The 27855-nt window shown below is 43.4% G+C and overlaps 1 protein-coding gene across 1 annotated transcript in view; it reads right to left on the bottom strand.

Annotated features, from left to right (window-relative positions):
• The window catches only part of LOC147751738 (patatin-like phospholipase domain-containing protein 2), a 223660-nt gene that overhangs the window by 138280 nt on the left and 57525 nt on the right, over window positions 1-27855 (bottom strand). The window contains exons 2-3 of the mRNA XM_086934023.1: window positions 17688-17920; window positions 9076-9141 (exon numbers count right to left, since the gene is read on the bottom strand). Coding sequence (XP_086790149.1) covers window positions 9076-9141; window positions 17688-17920 — 299 coding nt within the window. The remainder of the gene's footprint in view (window positions 1-9075; window positions 9142-17687; window positions 17921-27855) is intronic.

Here is a 27855-nt window from a genome sequence, read left to right as displayed (position 1 = left end):
ATTATAAATGACTCCGTCTTATCTACACAATAAATGTGATGGAGGCTGAAATGAAAGTACAGAAGCGTAACTCATTAACTAACAAAATGCCACGAGGTCTTGAAACGTCAGCCTAGGGCAGTACAGGGGAGTAGAATAAGGCTAGAGCAGATTGAATGGAATAACTACCGGCGACATTTTGTAAAGTAAACACACTTTTCACTTCAAGAAATTGTGCAAATCCACTGATTACATCATAAAGATGAAGTGTTCCCAAAAAATGTTCCCTACAAGCATTTTTCTTAAGTATTTTCCCATTAAAAGTATTGCTGTTTTTCTCCACACATAAACCTGTTTCCAATATTTTTTTCTCTTTAAAAAAATAAAAATAACTCCACTACGCAGGTGAAATTAGATGAATAACAGAAAAGTTAGCAGTATAAATCAGTCTGGTTGATAATTGAAAACGCCTCTTCAGTCAATAGGGGGATAAGGCACTCAAGTCATCATCAAAAATACTCACACTCATCCTTGCACTTGTGCATTCATTTGTCCACCTACTGAATCAATCTTGCATTTACTCAATGCACATCCTCATTAAAAACACACAAAAGTTCAACCATGATGAATGAGAATTAAAGTAGAAAAAAAGACAAGCTGCTGCTCAACCAGTAGTCTTTATCTAAAAAATAAAAATCCTAGCAGTGGGCAACTGTCTCGCAATTATATTGTACATAGACTATCTGTATTTTAAAGTTCAAACATTGCCACCACATTTAGAAGCAAGGTGTTGGCCATCTTAAAACAATAGACAATGGACAAGACCATTCCAAGATGGATACTTGACTTAGACGCATCAGTATGCGTCGCACTGCAGATAAAATGAGCAATATGTGAGGGTCCAATAGCGCTCTGCTTGGGGAGCTAAAGTATGGTCTAAAAAAAAAAAAAAACGATATATATTTATTTAAAGTAAAGACCCTAATCAGGACCTATAAAAATAGAACACTGAAAACTAAAGGACTCCCCCGAACAGGCAAAATGCAGTCACTTATAGAGCAATGTAGCCAACGGCTGAAGTGGGCTTACCAACTGCCTTTGCGGCATACTTTCCTGAATGGAAGCAGAGTTAGAATGACACTCTAATAGACCAATGGTAGAAGTGGGCAGTAAGATAGACCGACAGACATTTGTAGCTAGGTATTTTTATTGACTTGTTTTTATTACAAGAGCCTGATTGATAACTTAACCTTTCAGGTCCCCTAAGGTGGTCTAGCAAGGATTATCTCAAATCTGCATTCGCCAAAATCCTCGCCTGCTGAGGATATTAGTGAGATTCAGCTTAACAAAATACCAATCAACAAGGTGTGATAACAATCAACTGTTTGCTTTAACATATGTTTTTTATAATAAATAAGTTAGCTCTGCTACCTTTCTCCTAACTTAACAGGTGAGACTTATGGCATCCAACAATTTTCCCAATGAATGAATCCGGTCTATAGCCTTTATAATTGCATTCACTGCATAACCAGCTCTGGCCTGATCTAATGAACAAATGCTGTCCCACAAGGTACCCATCACACATACAGTCCTAAAATTATAAATATACAACCCCTTTTTCAATGGCCTAACATGGATTCTAACGGCGCATGTCTTCTACCCCCAGGGTTTGTCAAAGTGGATAGCCAACATGAGCTCTCTTAACAGGTATGGTAATCAGTGACTATCCATGTAATAAAATACCAGTCTATGTTTTTTAATACAGTGTAATACGTAATATCAATCCAAAGTTAAAGGCCTATTCGCTTTAACAAATACTTTTCACAATAAATAAGGCGGCCTACTGCCTTTCTCATAACTTTTCATAATAAATAGATCAGACCTGTGGCATTGAAGTAACTTATCCTAACGAACCAATCAAGCCTTTATCATTGGTTTGTTGCTATAAACTAATTGGGACTACTGTTTGCAACCATGATGCATCAGTTCTAATTACTAATCTACAAAATAGGGCCAAACAGACAAGTCTCTTTTATCGCAAGGGTTTGTCAGAGAGGGCAACCAACACCAAAACACTTGCCTACTGTGATAATCTGACATTCAATGTAACAAAATATCGCTCTACAGGCTTTAACACAGTGTAATGCCAATCTACCCTCAAAGGTGACCTACTCCCACACATGATTTTATAGACCAAGTCTGCTGCCTTTGCTGTAACTTTAAATAAACATATCATGCCTATATAATCATTGATCATTGAACAGGCACCACAAGCAACTCAACTGTGCTTATTGGGTTTACGTTTTCCTATAGAGCAAACAAACAAGACCAGCACTCTTAGTCGAGTTGACGCACACAACTCCTGTCCAATCAAATATTGTATTCAATATATCCAGCATGTTGGTGGGGGCCTAAGCGTTGCTCTTATTTAGTTTATTTGTAAAGCGCAATATTCATACAGAAGGATATCAGGTCGCTGTGCTAAGAACTCATGGTAGACGAATGAGAGTTGCGGCATTTTTCACTACTTGTAGGCATGTGAAGAGGTAGTCTGCAATGCCTACGAACAGTGCATTACCATAATCTAATCTACTGGCAAGTAGTGCTTGCACGATAGTTCTCCTACAGTCTTGCAGGATCCAAAGAAATAGCCGTTAAGAGCTTCAACATCCCGAACCTTCTTCCACATAGAACCCGCACATGGTCCTGCATGGATAGGGTATTGTCCATAAGGACCCCCGAATTTTTTGCGCATTGCTTGTTGGTCCAATGTCTAGGGCCACCAAGTGGCATTCCAGATAAGGTTAGCTCCTTCAAAAAGTACAATTTCCAGAGTAGGGCCAAGAAGAAGGGGGGTTCTCCGGGGGAGCACTAGGGGGGGAGGGGGGAGTGGAAGGGAAGGGTCAGAGGGAGGGTGGGAGATGGGCACTGGGTGGTGAGCATGTGGGTAAAAAAAAAACCAAAATAATGTCCGATTTGCCAATTTAGGTTATTCAATAATCTACACCATCTATCAAGGAAGCTCTATCACAGGCTAGTGCAGCTCAGGATCTATATAGGACATGGAATCTAAATGGTCTAAGGGTAAAGCATAGAAGGGAGAGAATATTCCAGTGCTTGAAAGATGCGCCTGAGCAGATTTTTATTCTCCAAGAGACTCATTCCACAGAACAAGAGTTAAGGGAGGTTTGCAAAAGAAAAAAATGGATTCCGCATGTCATATGCACCTCTCAGCAAGTAACTATAAGAGGGGTTGCTATCCTGGTTAAAACGAATCCAGCTTTTGTAGTAGAAGAGTCCAAGTCGATAAAAAGGGGAGATAGGCCATAGCAAAGATAAAGTATCATTCATATAAATTTACAGTTGCTGGTTACTGGTCCAAACTTAGATGACCCCCTCCCGCTCAGAGAATTGCTGGAAGAACTTCTTGATTTTAATGATCCTCTAATCTTAGCAGGAAACTTTAATCTAGTTTTGGATCCTCAAATGGACAAAACGTACAAGGACAAGTCCATGCACAACTCTAAAACAAGATCTCTTGATGAATGCTATGCATCAGTTGGGTTGGAAGGATATTTGGAGGAAAAAATGGGTTACAAAAAGGGAATACAACTGTCATAATAAAAAGCTAGGACACAAATCTAGACTAGATTCTTTTCTGTTTGCAGATGAGTTATGCGGTTTCGTCAAGGAGGAAACCATCTTGGAGGGCATCTCTCAGATCACTCGGCAGTTTCTCTAGTTTTGAAGCTTTCGGGGCAGCAGAGTACTAAAAGATGGACCATGGATCGAAGTATTCTGTTTGAGGGGAGGTGGTAAAAAACTGATAGAGGACTCAGAGGTTCTTTGAGGTAAATCTAGAAACTGCCCCACTTGAAATCGTATGGGACTCCTATAAAGCTTATTTGATGGAGGTCATTTTTGCCATTCAATCAACAAGGCAAAAAAAGTTTAGGGCAATGATATCTGGGGTCGAGACAAAAATCGCCAAGCTAGAACGTGATCTTTTAGCCCCGAATTTATCTTCTGAACCAAATATCCGGCAAGAGCTTTTAGCTTGTAAATTACAATTAGAAGAGGTCCTTGATTCTAGACTCAGGAAACGTTGGCAGGCCAGTTCCCTTGCTCATTTTGAGTATGGGGAAGCCAGCGGGAAGCTTTTAGCTTGGAAAACAAAAAAAGAACAAAACTGGAACAGGATTAAAGGAGCCTCGACCGGTATAACGGGTGAGATCTCAGAAATCGCTTCTGACATCGAGGAAGCTTTTTTTAACCATTTTGACCAGGTATATAAAGAAGACCTATCTCCGCAGGATAGCTTAATTCAAGCATAGCTCTAGCAATATGAAGTATTGAGAATGGAGGGTGAGGCATCTAATAACTTAAATGGATGTATCAGCTTGAAGGAAGTGGTTGAGGTAATAGTCGGCCAGGAGCGGTAAAGCCCCAAGCCCGGACGGGTTGCCGGCTGAACTATATAAGATCTTAGCTCCAGTTATTGCTCCTGTGCTTCATAGGCTCTTTTCGTCTATTTTTGAGGAAGGAGGAAATGTCCCTCCCTCATGGAATGAGGCAACGGTGGTTCTTATTCTCAAGCCCTTTAAACAAACGTCGCAGTGTGAATCCTATAGGCCAATCTCTCTGCTGAATCTTGACTTCAAGTATCTTGCTAAGATTTTAGCAGAGAGATTAAATGGGGTAGTCAGCAATTTATTGCAGTGTGATCAAAAGGGGTTTGTGAAGGGATGCACCATACAAGATCTGACTCAAGCATTAGTGGGGGCAATCGATGTGGCAACTCTGTATAAACTCCCAATGGCGATTATTACACTCGACGCAACCAAGGCGTTTGACCGCGTAAATTGGGTATACTTAGCCAAAGTACTAGAGAGATGCAACTTGGGTATGAATTTTTGTAGAGCCATTTCCTCTTTTTACCAGCATCCCATAGCCAGAGTATTTGTCAATGGCAGCCTCTCAGCACCTATAACTATCAAAAGAGTGACAAGACAGGGGTGCCCCTCTCACCTCTACTCTTTAATTTGTATATCGAGCCTTTAGCGGAGAAAATTAGGCAAAATATTAATATTGCACCTTTTAAATACAAAAACTGGGGAAAAAAAGTTTCTCTTTACGCTGACCATATGATGATTTACACTTCAGACCTAACACAAGCAATTCCGCTAATTTACAGTGCAGGTACTCCGTTTGGTCAAAGATCGGGTTATCAGATTAATCAGTCAAAGTCTGAATGCATGGTTTGGAAAATAGAAACCTCTGTTCCGATTTTAAAACAAGAGATAAGATACCTGGAGATTCAAATTACACAGGATATCAAACGACTAACGGACAGAAACCTTGCTAAAATTGATTAAGAAATCACGGATTCTTTAAAGAGCTGGTCTCTTCTCCCCCTTACGTTAATTGGAAGAGTAAATATTGTGAAAATTATGCTTTTGCCCAAATTAATATTTTTATTCCAGAATATTCCTCTAGTTTTTAAGGAAGATAAGCGGAGGAAAATACAAGCGAAATGGAATTTTTTCGTATAGGCCTCAAAGGGTATTAGGATTTCATGGAGGAAATTGCGGAGGAAGAATAGCCAAGGTGGAGTGTGTGCCCCAGACCTGAAGTTCTATGCTTGGACATTGTTACTCAAGGCAGGGATAACGTTATTCGACAAACCAGATAGCACAGAAATAGGTACAATGTTTGAGGTAATGTTGACAGAAATTCAAGGGGGATCCCATGGTTTTTTGTTTAAGTTTCGACTGAAGATATTGAGGGACATGGCTTTTACTTGGGCAAGATTAAGGAAATCTTTGAATTTTGCATACTACACAGCCATTGCTCCTATTTGGGAATCCCCGGGCTCTCCAGAGTAGACTAAAGATACTCTTGCAAAACCCCTGTTGGATGCCGATATAAAATATTGGTGTCTGTTGATGCCTGAGGGGTTGCTGTTAAATTGGGATGAGATCTCTAACTTGACGGAGAACAACCTAGCCAAGTTTAAATATCTTCAAATTAAGAGCTGGAGCCAGGCTGTCGGATCGGAAGTCTGAGTAAAGACTGCTGTGGAGAAACTGCTTCAGGGGAAGAGCAGGAAGATAAAGACAGCAATGTTCTATTGGACTATCTTGGAAGCAGATGATGGTGATTTTACCTTGCCAGTCCACCTATGGGGAGACTACGTGCCGGATGCAGATTTAGAGGAGTTATGGCAAGTATATTTTGACTTAATACATACCACAGTATCTCCCGCCAATTTAAAACACAACCATCTGTTTTCTCTTTATAGAGTATACTGGTCTTCTGCTAAGTTTTCTACATTTTCGAAAGATACAATTCCCTGCTGCCCAAAGTACAAGCAGGAAAAAGCGGATGATGTTCACATTTTTTAACCTGCCCTGCCCATAATTTCTGGTCTACGGTATCTGAAGGTATGAAAAATGAATTTAATTTTGATATACAGGTGAATCCTGGTTAAAAGATACTGCACTTATTTACTTAGACTGGATAAATGCAATTATATATACACTGAATTTAGACAGGTTAGATTGGAAGAGGAAAAAACATTTTTGGATTCCTTGCATTAATTGGCTGGAGAAGTTGTAGCATTGTTTTTGGAAAGAATAAAAAAAAAAAAAAACACCTGTCCAATGATTAAGCCTTTTTGTAGAATAAACTACCCTAGGATCAGTTCCGTGGTTGGAAAGTTAGATTAACTGAATTGACTACTTCCCTCACCCTAAGAGTATCTGCAGAAAGTGCATCCATCAAGATCTTCCGAGCTTACAACAACAACAAAAAATTCTCCTGTGGGGCTCATCTGCTGCGTAGTGAATGGTATGGTTATTGTACTCAGAATATCTTTTGGCGTATGAGGACTAAAAAAAAAAAAAAAAAAAAAAAAAAAGTACAATTTCCAATTTCAGATTTCCCTGCATTTAATTTAAGGCAGAGTTCTGCCATCCAGGTTGCCATCTCAAAGAGAGTTATTCAGTTTTAATCTAGTGTTCTTGTGCCCTTCTTCAATGGTTATCAGCAGTAGGGTATAATCTGCATAGGAGCAAATGCAAAAGCCCTACTTCTCACTGATTTTTGCCAGAGATGACACAGACATTAAAGATTGTGGGGGATCAGGGATTCCCCCTGTGGAACACCATAGCTGATGGGTTTTGGGTTAGATGAAAAGTCCCCCATTTGTACACTCTGTGTTCTGTTTAAGAAAGAGCTCAGCCATTGAAGTGCTTTAGCATAAATTCCTTTTCAATGAAGAATCTCCAGTAGGCGATTGTGTGAGACAGTGTCAAACGCCGCCGATAGATCTAACAAAATCAAGGTGGTAGCTTTCCTTGGTCAACCAGTAGTACTACTTCTGAAAGGTTATTTTTGTATTGATCACGTATGATCTGGTGACGGTGTGCTGTCAAGCCAGACCTAAAAGAATTGGCTAATTTCACATCATCCACCTCTAGCAAAAGCTAAAAAGATGTGGGAAGAGCAAACTATTAAATCATATTTTATGAAAACCAAATCAAGATTAGTGTTCAGAAGTCGCTAGTGCTTGATTAGAGACTAGAGCTCCGTTCTGGATACTATTTCTGAGCCAGAACTGGTTATCACACCAGCCCAAAGTTATATAACACTAATGAAGTGCATCAACATATACTGTGGTATACACAAACACACACACCCCTATTATGAGGGTTGGCCATTGACCATAATAAAGTGTGTATTTACCATTCTAAATACACAACACGCGCAGAGGCAAATATAACTGCACTATTTATACACACACACACCATTACAGCTAAAAAAGATTAATAATAATAAGAATTATTTTGCGGCTGTAAGGGTTTAGGCAATGCAGCTATTCTAACTTCCTACTTTCCCCATAAGGATTGTGGGTCTGAGATGGCGGACCAAGACTACTGGAGCTCCTACGAGAAGATCACCATTCCCCCTGTGGAACACCATAGCTGATTGGGTTTGGTTTAGATGAAAACTCCCCCATTTTAACACTCTGTGTTCTGTTTAACCTCATGCGCGCTACCGTTATTCTGCTCGTATGCTGAGATTTTGGGAATCGCACTTTACATGACGAGCTGGGCTCGTCATCAGCGTGCGAGGAGGCTACGCCATGACGAGCCCAGCTCGTCATGAGCGTGGAAGGGGTTAAGAAAGAGCTCAGCCATTGAAGAGCTCTAGCATAAATTCAGGACACTTGGGGAGATCACAGGACCAGTCCACGGCGGGAGCTATGCAGAAAGAATCAAGATCTTATCCAAATACTATCTAAATGGTCAGCCTACAGTTTCACCAAATCACATGACCAGCTTTTGCTTGCTGTCAGAAGTACCCCGCTTGTAGGCATTTCAAGGACTAGAGCTTCTGGGTGCCAGTGAAGCAGAGTTAGAAGCATGTTCTTCCTTGCTAGAATGTTGGACAAGCAGAGAATTCATGCAGCTTTAAAAGTCTGGTGTGAGTTGGCCCACTCGTGTTATATCTGTACCTTCTGTTTACCTACTCAGTTGTTGTTACTGCTTCTGTCATGAGCGCCTAGAGACCTGACGGTGATTTGGCGCTATACAAACCTCAGATAACAATAACAATAAATCCTTGGGAACACCAACCAGCCTGGATCCTCTGAGCAACCCTCGTAGCTGTGTACACGGTCTCCTTTGCAACCCTGATCTGGTAGATTTTGCACCAGAATTTGCATCAATATGCTTAATTTTTATGTTATTTGTCCAAAACATGTTTTATTGGTTACCCCATAGAATTGGTATGCATTTTAAAACTAACCCCAATCAGATCAAAAGTGAAGATGTGTACGCTACCAAACTATGATCATTGGTTACTGAGTTGTTCTCTTTTGAGCATGGTTTGTGGTAGCCTGATTTTGGCCGAGATACACCCAGGCTTACAAAAACCTCCTCTAGTATGGCATAGAAAGACTCATGCGATTACTGTAGAGTTGCTTTCTGTACATGGTAATAGGCTGCATCGTCATTTCGTATTTTTAAAAAATGATCTACAGGCACTGTACTAACTGAAGGAATTATAGAATATTATCAAGGCAATACTTACCACGCCTCTAAAGGAAGGGGGAATTAGCCCACAGTATATTGGGACGAATGAGCTACAAACTAAAGCCTGTGGAGACACAAAAATAATAATTAAACGTGAGTCTGACGAGGCTATTTTAGCAAATAACAGTAAATCAACAGAATATATTATATTCCCAAAATCGAAACATCTTGACTCAGTACTTCTCTTGAAAACAAAACGTTATTCACTGTAGCATACATGAAAGGGTTACGAAGTTGTGCTTGGTTCATTTCTAAGGGGTAAACAATTTGATATTTATCACTGAAACTTGCAAAACCTCTGGAATCAACAACTTTGTCCGAGGCAGACGTGAGAAAAGCATGAAACTTGGTTGAGTTGCTTCGCCTACCCTGGTCGTAGAGGCATCTTACATAATTATTTGCTGTACCATGACAAATATTTTGGTTCAGTTATTTACTTTGGAGTTCAGCATGCCCAGAAAAGTGACTTGATTTACAAAATGCATAAGGTAAACACTCTTGTTGACATTCACCTGCACAATTGTGCTGAGAGATATACACTTATGGTCCGTGACTACCGGAGAGGTGGCAGTAGATTATATGAGCATCAAAGCATTCTCCACTAGTTTATGGCCAACCCCACAAAACCTGGTCATTAGCTTGTTTAAATACATAGGGATACCAGAATCTTACCTCTCAACGGACTGGAGTGTTAGCTGGGCAACTATATCAGAGTCACCCCATGCTCTTTCAGCAATGCAGTGGGTCTGGGACCAAGTGACCCAAGCAAAGAGGCTGATTAAACCATTGGCTTCAATTCAGTCACAGTGCCCATATATCGATATTAATGTCAAATACTGTCAACAGTTGTATACTCTGGTATTATTGGATCATTCTAGTGGCCATCAAGTCAATTAAATCACGTCAGAAGGATCCTACCAGAAAGATTTAGTGGACAATATGTTTTGGAACAGTAGACAACACTGTTTTGGTGAGATTTAGAACGGAGTCTCCAGCTGAAAAAAGAGGAATGAACAACAGATATTTAGGATGACTATTCGTAATGCTTATTTAGGGTGGGTTTCAGTGAGTCTTTCAAGAGTGGAGAAATGTTTATTTATATCAAAATCTCTTTTTTTATTGCTGGGAAATGATGTTTCGAACTTAAGTAGATGTCTTACCTTAAAGGTCTTGTAGATCATAAAATTGGAAGGATGAGGAGTGGCGACATTTTGTAGTAAGCTCTTGAGAGTTATACCAATGTAAAATCCAGTCAGTGGTACGGGAAGAAGACTGTTTTGATAAAAGGCAAGTAAGTCACCTTTCCAGGTTCCCAGAGACACCCTGACAACCTTCTCAAAACCTGTATTTATTTTTATACCAGGATAAGGACGGAACATGGTTTCCTCCAGGCCCAAAATATGAAAAGAAGATTTCATGACTGAAGATTTTTTTGGTACACCTTTGGAAAACAGACCAGATAAATGTAGGATTATCTGAAGTTAAAATACCTTCATAGGATGAGGAAAGGGGGAGGTTATGGGGACAGCTCTACTCGAAAAATCACGAGACTATGGTACTGAACTTAAGGGTAGTTTAAAGAGCCTGATTAAACTATGGCTGTCCAGGTTTGAGAAAGCCATATTTAATGAATAGTAAACACGAAGTGAGGAAGTATACATACGATAGTAGGATCACCAAACCACCAAGGAGGAAATTCTTGAAAGAAGGATCCCAGAAGACGAAAACAAAAAAACATTTCTAGACTCATGCCCCTTACAGCTAGAAGTAAACAGATCAGCTGGATTTTGTACTGAGAGTGACTTCGGATCCTGTGCAAGTCCCTGTGTGAAAAAGGAGCATGCAAGAAGACAGGATCAGGTGTGTCAATAAGGATGCCAGTTAAGAGACAACTTCTCTCCACCGTGCATATTTTCTTTTTTTTAAGAACCAGTGATCTGTGTAAGACATGCTTTCTTCTTGGATATGTGCATGAACATTTTAGAAGACACTTTTACAAAGATGCTGGCTTTTGGAGGTTCCAGTAACAAATCAGTACCAAAACTCAGTAAGGAGCCAGACTCCTTCAGAGGCAGGGTTAGAGATGGCATCCGTTTTGAGATTTTAAAGTTTTCAATAGACGCCAGATCGACCCAAAGACAGTTCCATATAGGATAACTTTGTGGTACTATAACCTTGTTACGCTGGTGGTAGAGGAACATCAGGTGAAAGCGAGATAACTACTGACTTTGATACTAAACACTTTCTAAATAATTAGAAAAATAAACTAAACAATTAAAATTCCTGTATGGAGAAGCCTTGAGCTAGAAGGTAAATAGTACAGGGTGACTTAACATGTATTTTTTAAGAAGGTATTAACCAAGGAAAACTTTACAATTGCTGCGTAAAAGGGAAACTGGTGCATAAATTATATCACGGGATCCCTTTAGCACAAATGTAAACACGATGGGTCCCTGTGAAATTAGCAAGAACTCATGGCAGACACAGTAGGATGAAGAGTAAACCGTAGTTTATTTGCTCAGAAAAAACGTAGGTGTAAAACTACCCCAGCCACAACAGGTGACAGCTTCACTGACTCGGCGGCGCTCGCCTTGGAATCCTGGTCGCGGTGACATTCTAAGTGATGTCACCGCGAGCAGTTCCATCGTAAACTGAGCTGCCTAGGGGGGGGGGCGGGGGGGGGGGCGGCAGTGGAAGATACCACACATCCCCCTTCCCTACAGAATGAAACATCAGAGGTGAAACATAAGAAACCAGGTGTACAACAGAAAGCTACATCATCACATATTGCTCAAAATGTCTGGGCGGTCTGGTCATTCTCCGGCTTGTCCTATCACATGCGTGAGGGACCGTTCCCCTGTTCCCTGGGAGGGAAACCTTTGCTCTTCTCGGAATTGTTTACATACCCTCCTTCCCTACAGGAATCCTGCCCGGGGGGTGATACCTCACAACTCTTCCCAGGTTCCAGATCTTTCCTTCCTGGGTTTTTACAGCATTCCTAAACAATTTTCTAATCTTAGTGGGCCTACTGTATTCAGACCAACTTGCCCTGCCAGTGGGTGTCCTGATCTTAATATCGTCTCCGACTTTGAAACCTGCCTCATGCGTTGAGTGGAGTCTGTCAAACCTTTCTTTCCTCTCAACTACTGCTTCCCTCTGTGTCTCTAGTCCTTTCACTTCTTTGGAGTGGTCTGACCATCCCTTGTGCCACCCCATCCAGCCAGGCGACAGTTTTGTGTTGGGTATTCTCGCTCGGAGCAACTCAAAAGGGGTGATGCCTGTTTGGTGGGGGGTAAACCTGTATGCTTCTACCCACCTCCATACTTCTTCCTTCCAGTTCACGCCGCTGGTTTTGGCCAACTAAATGCTCTTTGAGCGTCTTGTTGAAGCGCTCGACCATACCATTGGTCTCTCGGGTGGTACAAAGCACAACGTTTGTGTGTGATCCCCCCTCTCCTCTAGGAAGTCCTCCATTTCTTTCGAACACAGTTGCACCCCGTTGTCCGTGAGTAGACTTCAAGGTTGTCCCTGTCTACTGAATAACTCTCGTAGAAACTCAATGACTGTCTACGTTGTGATTTCGCGCACAACCTTTACTTCCGGCCATCTGGAGTACAGATCCATGAGCACCAGAATGTACGGCGTGCGCACATCACCCGACAGCGGGCCAACGATGTCCAACGCCAACTCTTCCCAAGGTCCTGATGGGGGTGGCCTACACACTTCAGCACTTTGTCACTGATGCTGCACGGGATGCAGTCTCTTACTTTTCTTTCAATGGCGAGGTTGATGCGCGGCCACCAGTAGTCTTCTCTCAGTCTTTGTTTGGTCTTGGGGATGCCTAGGTGGCCATCATGAGCCATGTCCACCAGATCTTCCCTCACAGCCGTGGGGGGTACTAACCTGGTCCCCCTGAATAGATAATTGTCGACCTCAGACCGCTCATCTTTGACAATCCAGAATGGCCGTAGAGCGTCGTCTCGCTTATCTTCAGGTTTCCATTTGCTTTTTACTCTTTTGCACACAACATCCAAGACCTAGTCAGATCTCAGTGCTTCTTTCCACGTTTCTTCTCCGATGGCGCTCTGAATTATAGCACACACATTTTCCTCTCGGTAGTCTTCAATTTCCTCTTCCACTTTTCCCTTCGCTTCGTTCTCATCATTATCCCTTACCAGTCGTGACAAACAATCTGCTGCAAGATTTTGCGTTCCAGGGACATATTCAACATGGAATGTGTATTCTTGGAGACTTACAACCCAGCTGGAGATCACATCCAGGCCCTTCTTGCCGAAAACCTCCACCAATGGCTTGTGGTCCGTTCGAAGAATGAACTTTGTGCCCCATAGAAAGTCTCTAAATTTGCCCAAAGCCCAGAACACCGCCAAGGCCTCTCTTTCGATGACGGAGTAATTGCTCTCTGACTTCTGTAGAGATCTTGAGGCGAAAGCTATCGTTTCTTCTCCGCCTGTTCCTACTTGGGTGAGGACTGCCCCTAGCCCCTTGGCACTTGCGTCGGTGGTGACTACAGTCACACGACTAGGTATGAAAGATTTAAGGCTGGGTGCTTCTGCGAGTGCGTTCTTCACGTCCTCCAACTCTTTGGCATTTGTCACACCATTTGAACACTGCGTCTTTCTTTAGTAGCTGTCTCATTGCAAATGTCCTTCCTGCAAAGTTCCGTATGAATTTGCTGTAGAATTCCAGCATTCCCATGAAGGACTTGATTTCTTCCTTGCTCTTCGGGGGCACCAAGTTCGTAATGGTGTTCTGAAGCTCTGCTTTCGGACGGATTCCCTCTGTTACTTTATGTCCCAAAAAGTTTAGTTCTTTGCAGCCAAACACACACTTCTCTTCTCACAGTCAATCCTTGCAACCTAACCCTGGACAGCACTTGTCTCAACCTCTTGTCGTGTTCCTCATGGTCTTTGGCGAACACCAGTACATCATCCTGGTAACATAGGACGCCAGGGATCTCTCTCAAGATGTTCCCCATGATTCTCTGGAACACGGCTGCCGCCGATACCAAGCCGAAGGGCATCCTCCTAAACTTGAATGCGCCCATGGGCGTAACAAACGCCGTGAGTTCTTACGACTCCTTGTGCAGCTTGATCTGAAAATAAGCAGAGGTAAGGTCTAGTGTGGAGAAGACCCTTGCGCCCTCTAGCATGCTCATCATCTGGGTGATGTTGGGCAGTGGAAACCGGTCGACCACAACCTCCTTGTTCAAGGCTCTAAGGTCGATGCACAACCAATCCGACCCATCCTTTTTCTGGGCTGCTACAATAGGCGCAAGCCACTCTGTCGCTTCCACCGGTTCGATGACTCCTGCCTTGCACAGTTTCTCCAATTCAGCCTTCACCGCTTCTTGGATGGCAATGGGTAGCCTCCTTACCTTGGCTACCACTGGCTTTGCGTTTTCCTTCAGTTTAATCTTGTGGCCGTAATTCTTCAGGCACCCAAGTTCTTCACTAAATACTTCTTTGAACTCCGTCACCAAATCTTCCTTTGACTCTTGTACTTCTTGTATCAATATTTGGGGATTGTTATTTGGATGGAGATAGACCCCCAACTCTTTCTGTGCCTGCCAGCCCAGGATGTTGTCTCTGACTGTAGATACATAGACCTTGGACACTTTTGTCCTGTCCCTGTATTCAACTGTGTCCCAGAAATAACCCTTCATAGAGATGGGGCGACCAGCATACCCCCCGGGCCTTACATCCATCCTTCTCAAACTAATCTTCCCATTAGACACCCGCGAAAATTCCTTTGCACTGATTGTTATTCTCGAACAGGAATCAAAAAATGCCTCTACTTCAGTACCCTTTACTTTTATGGTGTCTTTGGGGCTGCAGACCTGACCTTTACCTACTTGCACAACAATCTCGTCACAAACTGTCTTTGGAGTTACAGATCTGGCCTTCACCCACTTGTACGACTATTTCATCACATACTGCGTTTGTCCTGTCCTTACTCAGTTTGCTAAATAACTGTCCGCACATATTGCTCAAAAACCCTCCTTCCCTACAGGAATCCTGCCCGGGGGGGTAATACCTCACAACTCTTCCCAGGTTCCAGATCCTTCCTTCCTGTGTTTTTACAGCATTCCTAAACAATTTTCTAATCTTAGTGGGCCTACTGTATTCAGACACAGTCCCTTTTTTAAATTTAAAGATACAGCAACTTTCCTAATAAAAAACACTTTACAGCCCAGACTACTAATCAAAGCATATTTAGGAAGGGGAGCATGGAAGTCGGATATATCTACATGTGAGGATAATCTATAAAATGTTATATTTTAAGAAATAAAGAAATTGTTGTTTCTGGACAATATGCCTGTTCTGGGAATGCAGGAGAAGACACACAAAACGTGAGCATATTATAAAGTGCTGCTTAAGGGAAAAGTGTTACGAAACAATTCAAAATGTCAAGAGCCCAGATGGGAAAACTTAAACTAATACTCTGCTTATCAAAGTAGCTCTAAGAGTCGAGACTACCATTACAAACCTTTCAAAACAAGACGTACAAGGTGAAAATGGTCTCTAAACAAATGAAGTGCAGATTGAGCAAATGTCAAATACTAATCAAGGTAGTAAATAACTTGTACCCATTATGACCATTAACCACATGCAATAGAAGTGCAAGCATCGACTCCTCCTTCCCAATATTCTCAGAGAGAGAAAAGTCAAAAAGGCAAGTGAAAAATAAACAAAACTGCAGATGCATTACATGCTGAAGCATGCACATACATATGGCATTATGCTAGGCCACACCAGTGTCATGAAGTATACATGAACATATGAGATGACTAAGCCTGGGCGGAGTTCGAACTCCGCAAAGTGCAAAAAAAACTCTGCTGTGCTACGCGGAGCTCCTTTAGATAAATGCTGTTTGTGGTGATTCAGTGCCAGGTGCTGCTCCACACTGTGCAATCATCGCAAACGGCACCATGCACAGCGCAAGCAGGTGCTGCTTCCTTTCTGCCACTCAAGTAGATTTTTATGCAATGAGAAATCTGACCGCCTGCGTTGAGAAATCTCGCCAGGAGGTCGATTTTCCACACTTACGTTAGCCAAATTGATGTTGACGATCTCTAGCAAAGGAAAAAAAACTGGAACGCGTAAAGCTCTGCAAACGCCGAGACTGGAGCAGAGTTCTCTGCCCAGACTTAGTGATGACACACGAGTACATAAAAATCATGTTTTTTCAGTTGATCAGCATTATCATACAGAATTGGCAAGGCCTATAGGTCAAACAAGCGAGATGAGTCTGTTTTGCCAATGTATGTTATAATCCATGAGTGTATTGTAATCCTTATTTGAGGGTAATGAGGTTTTCCCTACAGCTGGACAACTACTTGCAAAGTCAGATCTGCAAGGCCAGCTTTTCAACGAGTGGCCATGATTCATAGTTCATTTGCTAGGATTTATGGCAAAATAAACTCTAGTTTCATCTTCCGTCTTATGGAGCCTAAAGTTCCCTGTATTTCTGTGTAATTTGCAGAGCAGAGTGTATACTAATCACAAGGTCCTGAAAGACGGTACGAGGATTCCCATCCTTGATCAAAGCAGCCAATGCACCAAATGGGGGCATCCTAATATACAATTTGCAGAAACGACCTCCCAAAGAAGAAAAATCCCTAAGTATGTAAGGCCTACGAATAAAGTGTGATGCAGTTAATGGGACCCTAAAAATACTACATTTCAGAGAGTTGGTTGTGTGAATGATGTGAAATATGGATCTTTAGTTGTCTTTCGAGTTTTTTCTGTGCGAAATATGAAATGGGGGTACTGGTAGAGCTCTTGACACGTCAGTCACTCACCATATCTCCAATCCAGTCCCTGAGGTCTGAGTAGGAGCTTCATCCATTGAAAACAAACCAGACGGGCGATGTGGCAACACCTCATCTCATCGCCTGCCATTAATAAAGAATAAGTTCATCTTCAGGTCCCCAACCATTGCCCTTTCCTGGACAGCCCAGGGCAGATGCAGAGTACATCTTCCAGCATTTTGGGCTCAAATATAAACAAAGCAGACCAGGCAACTCTAAGAAGTGTTCTTGGTGCCAAATAAGAACTTGTATCATGCTGCCCTGGTCAACTGTTTGAAGTAGACTGTCCAGTGATATTATGGAAAAAAGGAGATTACAAACCAAGAAATAAAATGCAAGAAATTAGACACTACAGATGCTGGAACAATTTGTGAAATTGAGGGCGATGAACAGAAATTCACAATTTGTATAATAATTAAAATGAATATCAATTAAAAATGGCTGAGCTGGAGGAGTGTCAATAGGGAGGCATGAGACCAGCAGTTTTTGAAAAATACCAAATTATTCGTTCTCTGTGGTTCTCCAAGTTGATAACTAAATTAAGAAACTGTTAACAGCTCAGTGGACTAACTGTTGACGCCATTTCATCCTCTATTAAGAGGACATGTGTGTTGAAAGTAAATCAAGAATTGAAAATTCTAACTTCAGATAGGTTACACATCTTGTAGAGCAATTTAACATGACCCCCCAATTTAAACCACTGATGCAAAAAATGCTTCTATTGTTCTAGGACTGTGCACCCTTCTAAGTCCTGCAGTTCACTTGACCCTGAAACTCACCTGAATAAGTTCTTCTTTGGAGTCAAATTCTGATACTAATACGTTTTCCCCATCAGAGACACGCGTTAGGGAGATGCAGAGCTTGCCGGATACTCTCAGGTGTGCATCTTCTGGAAGATTTCGGTTAAGTCCATTCTTGAGAACCTTCACCAAGTTGAAATTGGGGTGAAGTGGGCCTAGATTTCGTTTTCTTGCTTCCTTGGCGAGCTCCAAAGCATCTGCACAGCACTGAGCTGAAAAGAGCAAACAGTCTCGTTTGTTTTCATCATATTACTGTTTCTAATATTCGATCACTAGGCATCAAACAATGTGTAGTAAACAACATAGGACATTATAAAACATTGAATGTGATATTACAGGGAATACCAGTACATTGAGTGCATTATCAACAATCTGTACATGCTTACTGAGAGCACTACGTGCTATGCAGCACGAGTGACTAATTTCCTAAAGTTTGTTTATGTATTAATTTGGGATATCCTTTATCTAGCACTCATTACCATCTGCTTCAAGGTACCAAAGGGCATATGGAATTGAACAAATAGGTATCAAGTAACATATTTCAAATAAAATACGGGTGTATTCCAGTTTAAGATGTTTCACTCCTTAGAATGTGTAGGTTCTGCTGCATACTCATTGTTGAGCTCAGCATTTAGTAGGCCTGTGGTCCTACAGTACCTAAAGTCTTTCCTCCATAGAGACCTTACTGATGGCAGAGGTGGAGATTTTGCCTTGTGCTGCATATCCTGCAGTAATAATTCTGGTTCAGTATGTTCAGGTACTTTGGGCGGCTGACTTGCTTTACTGGTCAAGCAAAACCTTATTGCTTATACCCTTAGGTCGATTAGGGTCATGATTGACAAATTCAAGTTACTTACAGAACTTAGGTGCACAAGAGGAGCAACAACTCAAGGATCAGGAAGTAAATGGGCCTAGTGGCCATGTGCAACTAAGAAGTGTCTTCAAGGTTGTCATTATCAGACTGATGGACATTTACAGAGCAATTTAAGGAAGCAAACTCCTATGGATATTGCTTCACAACTGAATATAAGAAGCAGCTCCATGTTTCTGTTCATGGTGAACTACTGGGCGTCTAATTTCTTCATTCCAGTTTATACCAGTTTCGTTGTCTAGTTACATTCCTACATCTAGCATCGGTTTCTTCTGCCTTCCCTGTCTACATTCAGAGCCTTGTTTGTCGCTCCGATTTGCTGTTATTCCACTCTGATTGGCAGCTCCATAGTTCATAGCTGCCAAGGTTTCAGATTGCTATGTGTGACAGTTTCACAATTTTAGTGTACTTATGAGTGACATTTCATGGACTACGAGTGCCACTTTCTCAAGAGTAAAGATCAAGAAATGAAACATATTAGGGAAACAAATATTAGAAATTACACCCATTTGACCAACAAAAAAACCCTTACAGGGTTTTAAAACTACTGCAAAGCACCAGCTATTGAAAGCACTTGTTGCCTCTTGTAACCACTAGATCATAGTGTTAAACGAATGAGTAACCAGGATATTAAACATGTTTTTCAGAAGCAGTTCTGTATTAAAGTTCTGTGCACATAAGGTAGACATACACCAAGGTTGGACAGGGGCACAGGCTGAGGCAGTAAAACATCGAAGCTGAATGGGCAGCCAGGAAGTGTAGGTATTTAACAAACTAGGACTACTCTCAGGCCAAAACTAAACAGGGGTGGGGAATTCCTATCTCCCGACGCCCGAGACATCTAGATTTCTTAGGAGGGCAAGAGGTTTTAATTTGTATTTTGTCCAAAGGACAAGTAGACAGTCTTATGGTGACCCAATACACAGCTGTTCAACCCTGGAGGGCACAGCTTTGTTAATAAGTAGCGCTGAGCAGTTTAATGGAGGTGAAAGGGTCAATGCAAAACCTGGAGCCTGCACTTTAATTTCCCCAAGAGCAGAATAAGAGCAGAATAACGTGATAAAGCAGATCTCAAAGTTGCAGCCAGCTCCATAGACTTGTGTAGCTTCCAGGCCCTCCCCTGTTCCTTTTATTTTCTTCGAGCATTAGACAAACAGCTTCTGCAGTTCTGGTACACACATAGCACTGGCATGTAAGAGGCTGCCTTATCTGCCTCTTGGCCTCTCGCTCGACTTGAACTGTATGGCCGCTGCCTTTTGTTCTCTGCTCCACTCTTGCTCCTCATACAGCCCCAAGATCCCAGCTCATCTTCAACTCACTTTGCTTTCTCTTCTCATGCAGCTCGTGCACTCCCTACTTTCCACTTTGCCTTTCCACATTGTTTCAACCTGTGCCTAAACATGCTAACCTCACCCCACCACCCTCCACTGCCCTCTCTAACAGCCTTGACACGCTCCCCTTGGCCTCTCATATCTTAGTCATCCAGGGCTGACATTAAAGCTAATTAGTTTCTCCATGAGGTTTTAATGCAGGCCTAAGGCCACCCCCATTTCTGTCTTTGAACTAGGCCTCTAGTCTCACTTTGTGCCTGCACCAGGGGCATTTCGAACATACAGCTGTAGCAACTACAGCAGCTGTGGAGTTCTTGATGGGCCTCTTCAGTCTGCTGGTCCGCAGACAAAGGCCCATAATGGATTTGAAAGGGTAGGTGGTAGGGTGAGTGAAAGGGTGGATGAATAGATGCATGGATGAATGAGTGAAAGGGAGGATGGATAGATGCATGATGAATACGTGAAAGGGTGGATGTAAAGATGCATGGATGAATAATTGAAAGAGTGGATAATAGATGCAAACATTAATGAGTGAAAGGCTGGATGGATAGATGCATGGATGAATGAGTGGAGTGAAAGGCTGGATGGATAGATGCATGGATGAATGAGTCAAATGATGGATGTATGGATGGATGAGTGAAAGAATGAATGGCTTAATGCAAGGGTGAATGAAGGGATGTTGAGTGGATGGATGGGGTGAAAGTGGATGGATGAGTGGAGGGATGGCTGAATGAAAGGGTGGATTAATGGGTGAGAAGAAGTAGATGAATGGATGGCTGGGTGGATGGATGAATCAGTGGGTGGGTGGCTGGAAGGGTTGATGGATGGATGGGTGGATAGTTGAGTGTAAAGGTGGATGGAGGGATTAGTGAAAGGGTGGATGAATATATGAGCGAAACAGAAGATGGATGGGGTGAATGGGTGGATGGATGAGAGAAAGCATAAATGGAGGAAGTTAAACAGTGGAAGGATATATGAGTGAAAAGGAGGATGGATGGGGTGAATGGATGGATGAGCGAAAGGATGGATGGAGGGATGAGCAAAAGGAATGATCAATGTGAGTGAAAACGAAGATGTGTGGGGTGAAAGGATGGATAGATGAGCAAAAGGATGGATGAGTGAAAGGTAGGCAGGATGGATGAGTGATCGATAGGTTTGGAGATGGAAGGATATGTTTGAACAGGGGCTTCATGAACGCCCCACTTTAGCAGCTACAGGAGAGGTGGAACTCTTGATGGGCTTCTTCTGTCTGCAGCTCGACAGACAAAGGCTCGCAATTAATGTGAAAGGGTGGGTGTGAGTGGATAGATGTGTGAGTGACAGATGGTTGAGTGACGGGGATGGTGGATGGACAAATGATGTTAAAATGAAGGAAAAGGTGAATGGATGGATGGGTTACATGGTGTATGAATTAGGGAGCGAAAGGATGGATGAATGTAAAGGATAAATGGATGGATGAGTGGAAGGCTGGATTGATGGATGGATGGGTTGAAGGGTGGGTAGATGGATGAGTGAAAGGATGGATGGATGAGTGAGTGAAATGGAGGACAGATGGATGGTGTGAAAGGATAGGTGTATGGATGAGCAAAAGGATGGCCGGATTGCTGAAATGAATAGGTTTGGAGATGGATGGGTAGGTTTGGATATGGATGAGTGGATGGATTGACAAATGAACAGATGGACGAATAGATTGGTGAAAGGCTAATGGGTGAAAGAACAAGTGGATGATAATGTAAAGGTGAAATGCTAGATATCAGTGGGTGAAAGGATGAATGGATAGATGCTTAGCTGGAAGAGACCGCTATTCTGGAGAGGATTCTAAGGACTTCTTTTGCTTGCTTGGTGGTATAAGAGCTTTGTATCAAAGTTCGGGGGTATTTTAATTTTCTGGTTACTCATTTGGCCTGCACTATGCTCCTTTCTCTACCTAGGGATTATCAGGTAGTCGTGGTGCTTTTTGCCAGTGCATTCTTACTAGACAGCCAGTATTTGGTCCATAATGGCCACATTGCCATAGAAATTACGGGCACTGAACAAAACTACTTTGCAAAAGAGCAGAATGCCGTCACACACAATGAAGGCAGCCAATAGATAGGAGAGAAAATGTTTTAATAAAAACAAAAGGTCTTGGTTAACTGAGATTTAATTAGGGGCTCAAATGTTAAAGAAAGTCACAAAAGTGCACCCATGATATATGTCCTAGTATTAATGCAGGTTGACATTTTTCATGAATACACATGAATTTCCTTAAGTAGGCCAGGAAATAGTAATCCTAGAAAATATTTGCAAATTGCATTTTTAGCATGAGCAAAGATGAGTGTGCCCCAGCGGAAATTTGTTCAGTGTTTAAAAGTTCACTTTTAAATACTGTACCACATTTTTCCCAGTCCTGGAAGAAACTTTACTTATGCTTAGGCTGAGGGGTTTTAGGTTTAAACCTATAATAACTGATAAAACCCCACTGAAAGATAAATAGCCCTCACCGGTGGAAACATATAAACACTGAAAAAACACCTGCACAACCACAAACTAAATGCCATTCAAAGAAAGGAAAAAGAGAATGAGTCATTTTTTTCTTCCTGAAGGTGTCAATACAATGTAACTTTGTTATACAAGCTAGCAGTAAGGAAGACTGGCTAACATTATTCTGCTTGATTTTTGTTCTTTAGGGATGCCACTAAAATGTGGTTTCTTCTTCCTTTTACTTTATTCAGTTTTGTGGCCTTTGGTCTAAAGATCCAGGGTTTAGTTTCATGTTTTAGGTCTAGTTTAATTATTTTATAAACTGTAGAGATTCAGAACATTTCAAACTCATATTTGATATTTTGGCTGCATTTGATTCTTTCACTGATAGGTAAAATGGCTGGTTTCATAAAAATATTTCCTAATATGTGTCATCACATTTACCCACAGAGAATGGGTAAAAACCCTTAATACATCAGACCATAGTTTCTAGTGGGCCAGTATTGATAGTAGGTGAATTGCCAACACCTCAGGCTTTAAACATTCAATGCAAGGTATAGTGACAAGAATATATATTTCACCAAGCATCTGGGATAGTGGTGAAAACATGACACCAGACATTTGGAAAGCATTGAACTCAGTGCCACTTGTACTGCTCTGCAAAAATGGTTCTTTCCAAGTTCAACAAATATTGGAGTCATATTGTTTGTATTTGCAGTGATTCGGCTACGTATATTAAAAAGTTGTGTGATGACCTGCCAAAATTGATACCCGAGCTGAAGTGATTCCCTGTAAGAGATCCTTGCCACTTGTTAGATGGTATGCTGAGAGGGGCATTTCACAGAAGATTACATGGGAAGGAACGAGCGAGTGCACATGACCCAAAGACTCACTGAAGAAGTATTGTATGGTGCACTACAATAATAAGGTTAATTTGCAAAAATCTATTTGGACCTTATATACACTATAAGTACACTGTCTAAATACCATGTTCTTTCAGTGCAGAAAGCAAGCAATAACAAAAGCAAAACTTTGTATAAACATCGGAAAAACACTTTTTCTGTGGTTTTTAGTGGCGCGAAAATGTGTAACCACTGATAACTGTTTTTTAAGATATTGAAAACACTGAAAAAACCCCACCAGAATTTTGTTGTCAGGGGTAAATTTCCAACCCTTCTCAGTATGCGAAAAGATTAGAGAAGAGCTGGTGAAAACCCCCAAAATTCAAATCCCTCTATAGTATTAGCCTGACATAACCAGGGAGGCTATTATCAGAGCTCTTCTGTAATGAGAATGCTGCCATTATTTGACGGCGCACTATGTGGCACCAAAGGGACAAGTGGATTTTGTTACAGGACAAGTAGAATTATGAAGCTACTTTTCCCATGGACAAGTACATATTACCTTAAATTCCACACCAATCATTACCCCAAAGTGGACAGCGCGTGCAATGCAGCTAGTGGCACAGATCAGTTTAGCTCTTAGTTTCTGGCCTCATGACATAGAACCAACACCCAAAAGTCAGTACTAAACACGCTAACTCCACAGCAGCACCTCCGGGTATTGATTAGACAAGCCTAATGCTGAGGTACCCCAACAGGCGCTGTAATTGTTATTTCAAGAAGCGTTGGACGGTTCATCGCTTAAATTACACAGCCGAGTCCTCTCTCTCAACCAGCACACCTGAACAACACCTAACGGGCATCATCACTGGCCGCTATCCTCCCACACCCTGCTCTGCCTGTCACCACTCTACCTGAAGCGGAGCCCAGCATTTCCACGATGCGAGAGAGTCAGTCGCCAGATGTCTTGGTTCATGGTAGGGCCGCTCTCAATGCTGGTCGCGGGGTCGGTCCTGCCATTAATCACCGCAAATGCGGTGAAAGCTGAGCCCAAGCGTGGGGAAACAAATGCTACATGGGCCAGAGGAACTCTACTGGCAAGAAGCAACAAGGCTCCAGTCCGCCGCCTCTGCTACTCTGATAGGATGTTGCATTTTTTAACGAGGTTACGTGCTGTTGTGATGGAGCACGTGACCTAAAGCCGAATGGTGGTTTGATTCAATGCAGCTCCCAGGCACAAGCAGTACCATCATGTGCTTAGATGCAAAGTTGCCCCATGTCACTGCATTGAATTTACCAATACACTCAAAGGCCAGTGCATCATGCACGATCAATCTCTGTCAGTGAAGCACAGTGTACACTCTGTAGTAGCGCGAATGACGCCGGACGCGGACAGCAAGCGCTCCAGTCGGTCCCGCGGCTTCTTGAATATCCAACATCACTTCTTGGCAGACCAGGACGTGAGGTCACAGCCACAATGTAACCGCTGCCCGGGTCTCCATAGGATCTTGGGTGCGGTTCTGTCTGAGGATGCCAGTTCGTGAACAGTGGAGAAAATCTCACGAGATTGACATTCGGCTGATAAGATGCGCCCCGAAAAGTACTCGGTCTTGGCTGTTAGAATGGCGGTTTTATATTCTTTGAGCACAGTGGTAAAATGCTGTCTGTGGACGGGACAATATGCTCTTCTCAAAGCTCGTTCGGCCTGCCTTAGCTCCAGTTTTTTGGCTTTGAGAGTGGCGCTAAACCATTTGTTGGCATTGTGAGTGCGATTGATGGTGGTACGCTTCAGAGGGGCCACCGGATCGCAAGTGTTAGTAAGCCACTGATCTAGTGTGGCGGCCTGGGAGCAAGGGTCCGAGCCCAGAAGGTCTGGGCAGGTGGCGACTAGCGAGTTGCAGAGAGAAGGAATATTCAATTAGTAATAGGCCTACCTTGCCTCTTATGTTAATGTTAGAACCTAGAAAGGGGTTTCAAGTGCCAGGTTAGCTGACAGGACTAGATTTAGTATTGGCAAGAGTAAGAGATGCAAAGCTCATTTTTAATGTGGAAGATGTTATGGTAGTCAAAGTAATATTCAATAGAAAAATTATTGAAGGGATTTGTAAAGTGATTCTGGGCGACGGTAATTCATGGTCATTACGCATGCTGCAGAATCAGCCTTCTTTTTCCTCCCATCGTATGCGAGCTAGATCCAGCTTCATGGGGGTGATCTGGTAGGTGAAACGGATAAGTAATTAGTAAGACTTAAGAAGCACGTTGGCCGACCTGTTTGGGTGGACTTAACGCCTCTCAATGCACCAGTCATGCTTTTTCCCCACAAGTGTGTGCCAGCGGGGATACGACCGCTACTGCGGTCAAACACAGACTGCTGGCTTTTAGCATGTGATAGCAGTGTGTAAGGTCAGCAAGGCCTGACCATGCAACTCTCTAGTTTGGGTAATAGGTTTTCATTTTAGTCTGGGTTGTTGTAGATGGGAGTGGTATAGCAATGGTTAGCTCTGTTCAATGGGTGGACAAGATAGCAGTGGAGCCATGAGGTCCTTGAACAGTGTAGCTGGGGAGAAACGGTAGGTCTGGGATGCAAAAACATTGTTTTCAGTGTAGATAGGCCAACCATGAGACTAAGGAGCTGGCAATCTATTACAGTGTGGGGGGTAGCTTTTTCAGAGGCCTACCAGGGCGGGGTTCTCCCTATTTCTCTCCGTATGTCCTTAGACCACTGTGCCTTTGACTAGGCCGGGTCACCCCTCCTGTTGCTCACGCCTGCCGCTGCCTCCTGCTGCCTTCCGAGCGACCCAGCCGCCGCTGAGCCGCCCGGCCTGACCAGAGTTCCCGCCGCTGCCTCCCTGCGGCCCCGCCCACCACCAGCCCATTCGCCGCCCCGCTCCCGCCACCCAGCTGACCCGCCCTCCCGGCCCCTTACTTATGACACCCCCCGTGCGACCGCGCAGCGGACGCGCGCAGCGGGAGCACCGATTGAGCGCCGAAGGTGCGCCAAAGGTAAGCTCGCCTGCGCCCGTTCGCGCCTGGACCGCGCCCAGCGCCCGGACCCCTGGCCCCCGCAGATGCCAGCCCACCCGCCGGACCTACGACTCCACCGAACTCAACGCACTCAACACCGGTCGGATCCCGGGATGCTACCGAGCCACCCAGAGACGCACCCTTCAGCTGCCACTCCTGCAAGTTCACCTGCATCCGGACCTGCACTACACGATCACCCACCAGGCCGAGCACCAGCAGCAACTACCTGAAGTGCATCCTGCTCAACACTCGATCCGTCCACAGACACGCCATCGAACTCTGGAACCTCCTCGACACCACATCTCCAGACGTCGCCTTCCTCACGGAAACCTGGATGAACGCCTCCTCAGCGCCCGACATCGCCATCGCCATCCCGGACGGATACAAGATCACCCGGAGGGACCGCGGCAATCAGACCGGAGGAGGCATCGCCATCGTCCACAGGAACACCATCCGCATCACGACCAACACAGACGACACCCTCACAACCGCCAAACACCTGCACTTCCAGATCCACATCAACCCCAAGACCACCCTCAGAGGCACCCTCATCTACAGACCCCCGGGACCACGCACACAATTCAGCGAAATCGCCGACTTCATCTGCCCGCACGCCCTCCCCTCCGCTGACTACATCCTTCCTCGTGGACCTCAAATTCCACCTGGAGAACTACAACAACCGCAACACCACCACCCTGCTGGACAACCTCGGTCTCAAGCAGCTGGTGACCACTCCCACCCACTACACCGGACACACACTCGACCCAGTCTTCTCATCCAGCAAGGACATAGTCTTCAGCCACGCCACCGGACTCCACTGGACGGACCACAGCTGCATCCACTTCAGCTTCAAAAGAACCACGATCCACCATCACCAGCAACAAGTTGCACGCAGGAGCTGGAACAAGATCACTGCCGACCAGCTCGCCGCATCCCTGAGCCAGCACCCTCCCACCAGCTCAGCGAACCCCAGCCAGGCCGCAGACAACCTCACGAAGTGGATCAGCACCTGCGCAGACTACCTCGCCCCACTGAGGACCCCGCCTAGCAGACCCGGCAGTAAGAAAGCACCATGGTTCAGCGACGAATTCAAGAGCTCCAAGAAGAACTGCTGAGGCTATTGGTTACAAAGTCCTGGACGTAGTTTGTAAAGGAAACAATATGAGGAGTACCATATACATAACTGAAGGTGGTATCAACATGCTAGAGATCAACAGAAGTTGAGGATTTCATTGGAGAAAAAAGTAAAAGGACACAGGAATGAGCAGGCACGAAATCAAAGCAAACAAGATACCAGAGTTGAAACTGTTAATGTTCGCATGCAACCATCTAAGAGTAATGCAGTATTTGAAAGAGCTGCAAGTGAAAAAGAGTGGGGAAGAGAAGCTATTAGGGACGAACTCAACAAGAGAAAAAACACATATCAAAGCCAGGTGGAGGAAAGAGAAATACGTAAGAAACTAGAGAGAATGGTCAGTAGGAAACAAAAAACTGAGACAGATGGAAAATTGGGAAGGGAGGTGGAGTGTGTAAATACCACAACCATAGAACGAGAATGGCAGACGAAAAAAAGCAACCAGTCCATTTGCAATAAGATGCGGCAAAGAATTAAGTTG

Source organism: Lissotriton vulgaris, chromosome 1_1, assembly GCF_964263255.1.
Source record: "Lissotriton vulgaris chromosome 1_1, aLisVul1.2, whole genome shotgun sequence".
Taxonomy (NCBI): domain Eukaryota; kingdom Metazoa; phylum Chordata; class Amphibia; order Caudata; family Salamandridae; genus Lissotriton; species Lissotriton vulgaris.
Note: the sequence above shows the minus strand (reverse complement) of the source record. Positions and strands in the feature narration are given on the sequence as shown.